At 37.9% G+C, this 11,483-nt stretch overlaps 1 protein-coding gene across 1 annotated transcript; it reads left to right on the top strand.

The window, feature by feature from the left end:
• Nucleotides 1–697: 697 nt before the first annotated feature.
• Nucleotides 698–9,857, top strand: CYP724A1 (cytochrome P450, family 724, subfamily A, polypeptide 1). Its single transcript, XM_077395963.1, has 9 exons — nucleotides 698–955; nucleotides 1,317–1,641; nucleotides 1,728–1,880; nucleotides 2,211–2,450; nucleotides 4,247–4,333; nucleotides 5,083–5,161; nucleotides 5,629–5,735; nucleotides 8,796–8,914; nucleotides 9,618–9,857. The coding sequence occupies exons 1-9, from the start codon at nucleotides 747–749 to the stop codon at nucleotides 9,715–9,717; spliced, it is 1,419 nt and encodes a 472-aa protein (XP_077252078.1). The 5' UTR covers nucleotides 698–746; the 3' UTR covers nucleotides 9,718–9,857.
• The last annotated feature ends 1,626 nt before the right edge of the window (nucleotides 9,858–11,483 follow it).

The raw sequence follows: 11,483 nt of genomic DNA, 5'->3' as shown, positions 1-11,483 counted from the left end.
TTGGGAGGATCACATTTTTGGGGCGTAAAACAAATCTAATGCTCATTTTTTCACTTAAAAGTGGGCATAAAATTTGTCTTACACCGATTTTACATCAAAAGAAACAGAGTGTTACACTGATTTTACATCCATTTTTTCACTTTGCTCTGTTTCTTTTCACGTAAAATAGGCGTAAAACAAATCTTACAACCATTTTTACACTAATAAAAGAGCATAAAATTTGTTTTACATCCATTTTATTTCAAAAGAAATGGAGCAAGAAAAATTTAACAATGGTGAACAATCCGGCCTAGTACGTTTATGGGGCCGAGCAAAAATGCCATTGCATTGGCCGAAAATCGTACAGTTCCTCTCGCATCATAGACATGGAATCTTTACTTTGTCTACCCTAGGTCTTAGACAACTAAATACTTTGTCTAGCATATGATACTTCCTAGTTTGAACATGCTTCTCTTTCCCTTTCAGAAGAAAAAGCCATGTCTCATGGTTAAAGTCTCCTTGTCCACCCATGTTTTTAATTTTTTACGACGGAGGATATCCCACGTAGGGTTGTTGGTAGGCCTTTCAAATGGGTTTTATACAAGTATATTATTTGTGAACCATATCGACCTCTGTAGCTTCTATAAAGCCACTTAGTATCTGTTTTCACACAGCAAAACTAGTGTTTCCTCTCCTTATTAATAGAGTGAAGGGTTTAATAAGTTGAGAGAAATTGTCAGGCCTCAAGAAGGGAAAGGGAAATCACTATGGGTAGTGATTTCTTGCCATTTCTATCTGTTGTCTTGTTGGGACTAGCTTTCACTTTCCTGTTTCTGCATGTCTTATCCACAAAACAACAGCAAAGAAACCTGCCGTATGGGAGTATGGGATGGCCATTTCTAGGGGAGACACTTAGCTTCCTAAAGCCACACAACTCAAATACTATAGGGACATTCCTACAAGACCATTGTTCTAGGTAAAAATTCTAAACTTTCAATTTCTTAAATGTCCCATCATTCAAGAAACAAGGGTCTTCTTCAAATTATTAACTTGTAATTATCTCTTTGTTTCATTTCTCTAGCTGAAAATTTTATGTCTCTTTGAATTTCTTTTATATATATATATATATATATATATAATCACTTTGTTCAAGAAACATGAGTCATCGTCAAGTGGGTGTAGCTTGTAATTAGGTTTCTCTTCCATAATTCTTCTTCTGATTACTACTGAGAATTAGTCATATGATCTGAGCAAGTTTTTCTGTTATGGGTTCTGAACCATTCAATAAATTCAACTTAATTTCATAAGATTTTTATGTTGAATTGTTTACCATACAGGTATGGGAAAGTGTTCAGATCACATTTATTTGGTTCCTCCACCATTATCTCATGCGACCAGGATCTTAACGCATTTGTCCTTCAAAATGAAGAGAAGCTGTTTGAATGCAGTTATCCGAAGCCAATCCATGGTATATTAGGAAAGCTATCCATGCTTGTTGTGGTTGGAAATGAACATAAAAGATTGAGGAGCATCGCCCTCAGCTTGACCAGTACATGGAAATCGAAGCCTGAGTATCTCCATGACATCGATAAGCAAGCGATTTCGGCCATGGAATCATGGAAGAAGAGAGAGGAAGTCATCTTTTGTGATGAAACAAGAAAAGTTAAGGAAATACTGCTAGTATTTCAAGCTTTCATTCTGTTTTTCTCTTTATTTTATCTAATATAAATGCCTTCTGTTTTCTGCAGTTTTCTTTCAATGTTATAGTGAAGCAGATTCTTAGTCTGGAACCAGAAGAGCCACAAACAACAAAGATATTAGAAGACTTTCTTACCTTCATGAAAGGGTTGGTGTCATTTCCCATATATATACCAGGAACCCCATATGCGAAGGCCGTGAGGGTAATAATATATCTTGTTCCTTTAAGAAGCTTAATTAAATAGTAAGACAGAAAAAAAAATGAAAATTACACCCCCATTTGTTTGTAATTTTGTAGAAATTACTAGTAGGAGAAGTGGATTCAATTTTAGAAAAGATAAATAATAGGGTGTGGAAATATCATTTACTAAACCCAAATTACTTTTAGATGGTTACATCTCTCTCTCTCTCTCTCTCTCTCTCTCTCTCTCTCTATATATATATATATATATATATATATATATATATATATATATATATATATATATATATGTCTATTGATCTCTCTCCCTCTTGCTTTGGATGACATGCAGGCTAGAGCCAGGATTTCTACTACTGTCGGAGTCATGGTAGATGAAAGGAGAAAGATGGTGGAGGGACAAGAAAAAGGAGACTTTCTAGATGTTCTTTTGTCAAATACCAGTTTGAGTGATGAGGAGAAAGTGAGCCTTGTTTTGGATCTTCTACTTGGAGGCTATGAAACTACCTCTTTGTTAATGGCCCTTGCTGTGTACTTTCTCGAAAGATCTCCACCTGCTCTCGAGCAGTTAAAGGTAAATATATTTGTCTCTACCAACACCTATATAAAACATGGTGAGTGCTACAATGATTCGCGGAACTCATGGTGCACCATGACCTCCTGTAGCTCTGTATGATCTCCACCGTACAGGTGGCACTAGTGTTTGCTCTATAGTTCGTCACCATTGGAGAATCGTAGACATCCAATAGCCATCAAAAAGACGAGTTGAGATAAATTACAAAAAAATAAATCCAATACTTTGACTAATCTGATTTGAGGCAATTTGGGATATGCGCGTTAACTTGAGTGGCCCGCCAGATCCATGGTGGTTATACCATAGTTGTGTAACCCGAGTCATGATTTTGAGCCCAAGTAGCATTCAACAACAAAATTAGGTCTGTGTTTGTTTGTGATGCAGGATCATCTAGCAACAAGACGTTGTGGAGATCACACAGAGAGCGACTAAATCATTTTGTGGGGGTTTGAAAAATCTATCCCATAATTTCTTGATAAAACACAAATATAGCACGTGAAGGAGCCAAGCACCTTTAACCACGTGAGAAACCCAAGGCTCTCTTTATAGATGATGTTCCAAAAATCTACTTTATTCAAATCTATCTTTTTCTTTACTCATGTCTTTACATTATATAGATGACAAAACCCAAAAAGAAGATATTCTAAATGCTAACTTAAGACCTAAACAATTAATCTGAATGGTCCATCTAAAGCAACACAAATAAAAGTTAAATACATAAGTAAACGAACCCTAAAAATGTAGCACGTCTGTGTATTGTCCATTACTTTGTCAAATCATGTGATCTTAGGCTTGTTATATAGGTAATCGAACACCTTTCTAATGGTACTAGAATCAAGCCAAACAAATAATATTTAATACCTAAAAAGTAAGTTTCAAATAAGATAATAAAAATTGAAGTTCATAACAAGTGACTTTTTCCACGTCACATGTTCTTTTGCATCAGTTTAACAGCGAAATTGTAAATTCCTACGTAAGAGGTGGAAATTTTGACATTTTCCCTCTCCTTGGGTTGGCAAGTGGGTGATTTACCTATCTAGCTCATTTCCCTTGTCAGCCTAGATTTTCTCCCAAATTGAGCGGAAAATGAGATTCCAATTGGTATTTTTTTTAAGAGAATTTAAAAGCAATTTGATTTTCTTCCTCCAAAATCTAGGACAAAGATGCCTTTTGGCGGGGACCAAAACCAATTGGGTCACCTCATGATGTTCTACATGTTCACAGTTTAAATTGCACTTAAATGTTCCAATTCAGGACCGTAGAGAGATATAAAAAACAAATAAAGTATAAAATAATCTCTACTAAGAATGATATTTTTTTTGAAATGAACTAAGAATGATATTGATCCCCATTTGAAACTATATCTTGACTATATCTTTTCATAATGGCACTCGAGACCACTCCTTAGGCTTAGAAAATGGTGGCAACCAAACACATTTTTCCCAGATTTTAACTTTTTTACTTTTATAGTTTAATTTTACTTAGAAAAATGATGTCATTTGACTTTCCTTCTACTTCTAAACAAAATGCTTCCCGGTTAACTTGGTTGCCACCGAAATAGTGTTTCGCTACTAATGTAAAATGGCATCGATCATTTTCTCTTTCTCAAGGAAGTTTAGAAGATTTTCAAAATAATAGCCTTTTTGGGTTTCCTTCCAAATCAAGAGGAAAAGGAGAGCGAAAAAGATTTTTTGTTCTACTTTATTATACTTGGAAAATGACATCATTTTACCTTCTTTCTACTTTCTACTTAGTGCATCCAAACGGTCATAACGGAATAGTATTAATGCTGACAGGTGGAGCACCAAGCAATAAGGAAGAGAAAGGAGGAAGGAGAACACCTTAACTGGGAGGATTACAAGCAAATGGAAGTCACTCAAAATGTACAGCAGTAATACTTCCATCTCCCTTCATGGATCTGTAGACCTGGCAAAAAGTGACCCAGACCCGTTGGTCCACCCGGCCCGCCCGTAAATTCCAGGTCCGGGTCACCAATCTATGACCCGTTTAAAATTGACCCGGGGTCAACCCGGCCTTTCAAAACTAGGCCGGGCCGGGTGGACCCGCGGGTGCCGTAGAGAAGTACAAAAGTTTTAGTTTGGCCATTTTTTTCCCATAGTTGTCATAATTTTTAATTTTCTTTGTAGGTTTTTTAGTAATTGTCATATTTTAATGCATTCTTTTGGTATTTTTTAGTAATTTTTCTACTTTGCTTCCACTTTTTCGTAATTTTTCATTTAAAACTTAGTATGATTATTATAAATTGCTATTATTTATTGCTAGCCACATTTGCGCCGCAAATCGTACTTATGCCGATCTTTGAAGCAAAGGGCGGGCGACAAGCCGAAAAGTAGCCTCTACTAAAGTGGCTAGTGAATCCCTATACAAAAAAAAAATCTAAAAAAAAAATACGACAAAAATCCAGGTGACCCGCGGGTCGACCCGGCCCGTGCGGGCTGGGTGTGGGTCCGAGCTCAATGACCCGTCAAATTTTCAGGGTCATTTTGACCCAGACCCGTATGGGCCTGGTCAAACCCGGCCCGCCCCGCCCCGTTTGCCAGGTCTATGGATCTGTAGAGATGTTTAGATATCTGCTAATGAAAAGATTATCTTACTTTTAAACCACATGCAGGTGATCAATGAAGCATTGAGATGTGGAAACATAGTGAAGTTTGTACACAGGAAAGCTTTAAAAGATGTCAGATTCAAAGGTTTGTCAACTTGTCGTTTGTAATGTATTATAGCTAGTTTAATTCGTGGATTCATGAATACATAGAACATGAGAAATTATGTGATGTGTGGCCATATAAACCCATATTTTTCAAAAGGTACGGTACAACCCACACCATAGGATGATCCAAACCGTCCATTTGATGGACTGCAATGTTAAAAGGTTGTCCCCTAAAAATCATTTCCATAGGATGACCCTAACACTCTGATCTAGAGGGACTGAGGCTTAGGGAAACTTGTGTAGATCGCAGGGTTGGGATCATTCTATGGAAATGATTTTTAGGGCACAACGTATATATATTGTAGCCAATAAAATGGACGGTTTGGATCATCCTATGGTGTGGATCGTACAGTGCTTTATGAAAAATAAGAGTTAATACGGCCACACAACATATAATTTCTCCATAAAACAAGCTTATTAAATGTGAATCGTTTATGGGCATTGCAGGGTACCTAATCCCCTCTGGATGGAAGGTCCTTCCTGTCTTCAGCGCTGTACATCTAGACCCATCACTTCATGAAAATCCCTCTGAATTCTGTCCTTCAAGATGGGTGGTATTGTCTTGCTCTCTCATTTCTAGTAGGGACTTCATGTTGTACATATAGGGATACTGCATCTACACAAATAGACGAATACGTATACAGGCATACATTATGGGCATGTTTGGCAACCGTGGACAATTTTTTCTACGTATTATTCGTAAACCCAATTGTAAAAAAAGGAGCTGAGGAACACATGGGGGAGAGACTCGATGCAACACAAGTGGTGAGCATGGATAGAGCATGAGAAATCCCTAAAAACGGTGAAAATATTAAGGTACTTCAAATTCGGTGGTTTTTTTTTTCATATTTTTAAGGGCTTATTATGCTCCCTCACCCCACCTTCTCAAGTCTACCCCTCTCCTCTCATCTCTCATAGGTGCCCTCACTTGTGAGATCCTACATCAAAAAGGGAGAGAACGTTCCTAGGCTATATATGTGAACTCTCTTTCTTCCTCTGTAGATACATTTTTAGCATCTCCAAGGGGTGGACCCCACATAGTGGGTTTGGCACAGTTAGTGCTGATGGAAAACAAAACTGGGGAGGGTAGAAGACCCAAAATCGGATAATATTTACGCAATGGGATCGAGGCGTGACAAAATGGTATCAGAGCCACACATCCCATAGTACAGAGTGCCAGCGAGGACGTTAGGCCCTAGGGGTAGATTGTAAGATCCCAAATCGGAAAGGGAGAGAAAGTTCTTAGGCTATATATGTGAGCCCTCCTCCTTGTGTAGAAACGATTTCAGCATCTCCAAGGGGAGGGCCTCACGGAGTGGGTCGAGCATGATTAGTTCTACTGGAAAACAAAATAGAAGACCCAGAATCGGACAATATTTACAGTGGGGGCAAGGCGTGTCACCGCTAATATTTTGTGGAAGAAAAATTCATGGTTGCCAAACATGCCCTATATTCGAATGTGTGAGCATATATGAGAAATTATATGATGAGTGGGCGTACAAACTCATACTTATTATCCCACCCTTGATATTTGATCCAACAGCAACACACATTTTAAGATGCTGCTGTTGGATCAAATATGAGGGGTGTTACTTCAGTCCTACAACAAAAATGAGTTGTACTCCCTTTCATCCTATAATTTCTTGTGTATATATATGTGTTACGCCCAAAATCGATAACAGATGAGGCAGTGACGAAGGAGCTGATCTGGCAGGTCGAAATTGTCCAAACTAGTCAGAGAGCTGGGCCCTGTACAAGGGAGCAAAAGGACCAACCCGGAGTCGTAGCTCCGGATGGGCCATTCGACACTCAAGTTAGTAATGGGCACAGAAAGAGGAAACCAAAAGCTGGGGAAAATAATTCTTTGGGATCCGCCCACCTTCTTGGCATTTGTGAGGGCTGTTTTTAGTGAGGGCCTTGGGCATTAGATTACCTGCCCCGGGATAGGTGTCGGCCTATTAGTGGGCCAAACTTCATCTCTTCTCATTAGATTATCTTTTCACCCTTGGAGTAGGTGTTAGGTGTTAGTGGGCCATTGTTTGAGCCACGTGTCGACAACTGATTGGGGGTTACTTTTCATACCCCATCATTTGCCCCCCAATTCCTTAGGTCATATTGATGACTTGTGGAAGCATGGGAGGTTGTGCTCAGGAGGCTGAATGTGTGGAATTGCAGGAACACGTTTTGGTTCGGTTGGCGGTCGCCTGATCGCTTGGACGAGCTGGGCCTTGAAGTGAAATAACCTGGTCGACTATAAGCTCTAAACGGCTTAGGATGACCAAAATTTGAAGCGAAATATTCTAGCCATATATTAGGACTACCAGAAGTTTGAAGCGTAATATTTTGTCCGTCCATATGGTGTTAGCTTGTTAGTGGGCCATTTGTTTAAGCCACGTGTCGACAATTGATTGGGGTAACTTTTCATACCCCATCAATATGTAAATGATGTGTCCATCCCTTTTGTTTAGGGATTTGCTACGGACCATCGCATAAGGCATTTCATGGAATGGCTGTTACATGAGAGAGCGGCCTAGGATGAATTAAATGAATAAGAAAAAAAGAAAGCCTATGTGGCTGCTCTGTCATGCGACAGTGGGTCCGCAAAATGTCTCATTTTATGGCCAAACCCCTTTTGTTTATGTTTTCTATAAAGTGATTTTACTTTAAGCAAATTTCAAAAAAAGAATCTGTAAAAGCATTTATATCAAAGAAAAGACAAACCTACGGACATATCGTACAGGGAAATGATATATGCACTTGCTTGTTTTGATAACAGCACTGATTATTTTAGTGAACACTTTAATTTTTACCCATGGTTAGATTTTTGGGAGTTAGAAAGGCCTTTAGTAGCTAATTAGATATTGAAAGGAGGGAATGCAGCTACAAGTGGGGCCCAACTAGATTGAAAAACAAAAAAACACTGCGGCCCTCCTACCTAGTCAATAGCAAGGAGACAAACATTTGATTTGCCAACAATTTATCTAGTAGAATAATGATCAGTAGTTTTTGGTTGCCAACCTCGTAAGAGTGGGAGGGGTTGTCATTATCAATATGGTAAGAGGAGAGAGAAGAAAAAGAGAAAGAAAACAGAGAGAAAGCAAAATTTTCCCACCCAAAATTCCTCCTTTTTTGAGAAATTTGGCTTGAAAAGTAAAAGAAGGGGACACTAATGCCACAACACCAGACATACAATTATTACCTCTAAAACTTGTTTGGTAGTCTCTAAGGATTTCGATGCTACATTGGCAGCCAAGCACCATAAAGTCGAAGAAAAGTGCATTGTTTTGCTTGGAAAATCCTTGAGGATGACAGGCATGTGGCAACCAAACCGACCCAAGGCTCGATTTCTATGGACATAAGTGGCCATAAAACAAGCCTTTCACCTATTTTTACACTTAAAAGTGATCAGGAAATAAAATTCATTTTTGCATCCATTTTATGTCGGAAAAAAATTAGCATTTTTCACAATATATAGACCCATGAGAACACGAACAAAATAATGAAGATGATGAAAAGAAATATATATTTGATATACTTGAATACCATTTATGCATACATAGAAACATTGAAGCTCAAGAGGGTGGTGGTAATGTGATGATGGGATGGTGGAGCAGGGGCACATGACATGCAAAAAGATGACTCCTTTTGGTGGCGGACCACGGCTGTGCCCTGCAGCCGAACTCGCTAAAGTGGAGACCGCATTCTTCCTTCACCATCTTGTACTCAAGTACAGGTAACACTTCTTCCTCATAACTAGCTCTTATAAATGGCTTTCAAATCCTTTTCCGCCTTTCTTTCTCTCACCAATAGTCACAAATATCTGTCTCGGGAAATCTCTCAGGTAGCGTATATCTTGAGGGGATTTTACATATTTTTATTAAATTCGGTTGATATCGGGAAACAATTGAAAACAAAAATAGAATATTTAAAATTATTTAATCTGAAAAGTTAAATGTTATTAGCACAACCATGTTTTGATATTTGCAAAAACACATTATATCTTCTATTATTTAAAGAGCAGTCAATGGTCATTACCATTCCCAAAAAGCTCTGACAAGCCAATTAAAAAAGAAAAGATATGCTACATTTGTGCAATTATAAAAGCATGGTTGTGCTGATAACATTTCCCTTTAAGAAATACAATGAAATTATCGTGATATTATTGCACTATTTTTTATAATTAATTATCCAAATGAAACTATCACGATATTTTTAATATAGTGGAATAATTGCATGGTTTGTTGTTTTATCAAAATATGATCATATTTTTCAAAATATGATCATATTTTTAAAAAATCAGAAATATATTTTACTATGCTACAACCCCATACATCATCATTGGATGCACCATGCCATGGTGCAATGACATGTCCAATCTCCATGCATGGTGGTGCTTCTACGATTCTGAACTGATTTTTCCATGTTGGTGGGGGCAGATGGAGAACAAAAGGAGAAGACTATCCAGTTGCATTTCCATACGTGGAATTCCAAAGGGGATTGCCTTTACTTATTGAGCCTCTAGAAGAAGAAATTTGATAAGGGAAAGTATCGAAGTGATAGTCTCTGTAGCTTCATACCTACTATAGTCAAATAGGAAGAAAAAGAGAGACGATTATCTGTCTCTATGCAATGTAATAAAGTAAAGAATAGGAGATATAATAAGCTTAAAAATGTTGTTAGCCTTATACCCGTGCTTCAATAATGCCTACATACGCATTTCACCATCAATATTGTCGAACAATTCCTTTTTCCTTTTTCGTTAATTTGGTTCAAGCAGCAGCAAACAACACATATAAGGCAAAAATAATAAAAAAAAAATACATGTTAAGGGACATGTATTGTCACGCCTGGACTCGAAGTCGCCTCAATGGCATGCAAGGCTTTCATGATTAATTAACATTCAATACCACTAAAGTAATTATAAAAAATAAATTAGATCATTTCTCAGAGCATCTAAGTATCTCCATAAGCAACTAAAGATAACTGTCAGAGTGCCACTCCACAACCTATTAATATCGAAGTTCTCCCCAAAGAAATTAAACATTAAAAATCCTCCTAATAATTCAGAGTTAAACAAATTACTCACATGTCTCAATATAATATGTAAATCCTAATAACGAAAAGTTCAAAAGCTAATCTACCCAGGAGATCTCCCTAGTTCCACACATGATCAAGTCTCTGGATCTGAAAAATAATAAAACAACACGAGTGAGCCCAAAGCTCGTAAGCACTAGGACAGATCTCTAATGGGTCTAAGATGGCCAAGAGAATAAAGGCTAAAACAGATTAGTCGAATAAAGTATAATTCTATCTAGCTGTCACACCCCCAAGCTACACACACTCCTGGGACCGCAACAGTGTTGTATACCTAGACACCAAGCTCTAGAAGTATATAAGGCTAACAAAACAATATCAGAACCAATCATAACGTAAACTAAACTATAATGTCTTACATGAATTCAGGAAAAAGTACCATTACACAATATTCACTATGCTAGATTTAAAAGACTCCAATAGTAGATGATGCAACTGCACTCCCTTGAGATTTCCATGAGGATTTAAAATCCGAAAACTTATTAAACCACAGTCAGCCGAAGCCCAGCACATAATAATTCACTTCAATAGCGGGGTCAAGCATGCTAGCAACAAAGGTAATTAGCTAAGCGAATAGAACAAGATACAAAGATACACAAGGAATAGCTAACATATATCCAAACACAGCTCGAAGGTATATGAATACATGAAGGTAAATAAGTAAATAAGGTCTGCAAAACCATAGCACAAAAGTATCACATCAGGGAGTATCATAAGGTGAAAGTTCACTGAACAATAAATCACAGGTCGAAGGTATCACATTGATGAGAATCATAAAGCGAATCTAAAGCAATACCAGCTCAAGAGGTAAAATACGGAGTTCCCATAAGGAGTGGGATATCATGGGTCGAAGATACCTGCACTAGGAACATCAAAGTAAATGAGAAATTGTTGGATGGGTTTTCACCCCCGGGCGAAGTAGCTACGTGCAGGGGAACTAGAAATCACGTAAAACAAAACTTTTCTCGCCGATTTCGCCAATTAACCTAGGATCCTAGGGTCTAGATGATTTGATGGTGATTCAAGTAAAAATACCTTTGTGACTGACTATACTATCAGCCACTACTTGATCTACTCCTTGAACGGCCACGAACGATCCGATCGTCGTGGAACCGCAAGTTGAACTGATGGATTCCTTCAAATTGCATGGAGGGAAATTGAATAGCCGTTGTTCAATCATTTTTGCTGATCATATCAGCGCTCTTGGA

This window comes from Tasmannia lanceolata, unplaced genomic scaffold, assembly GCF_043159265.1.
Source record: "Tasmannia lanceolata isolate RefF3 unplaced genomic scaffold, GAP_Taslan_0.1 ptg000013l, whole genome shotgun sequence".
NCBI lineage: Eukaryota > Viridiplantae > Streptophyta > Magnoliopsida > Canellales > Winteraceae > Tasmannia > Tasmannia lanceolata.
This window is presented reverse-complemented; position numbering and strand designations above follow the sequence as displayed.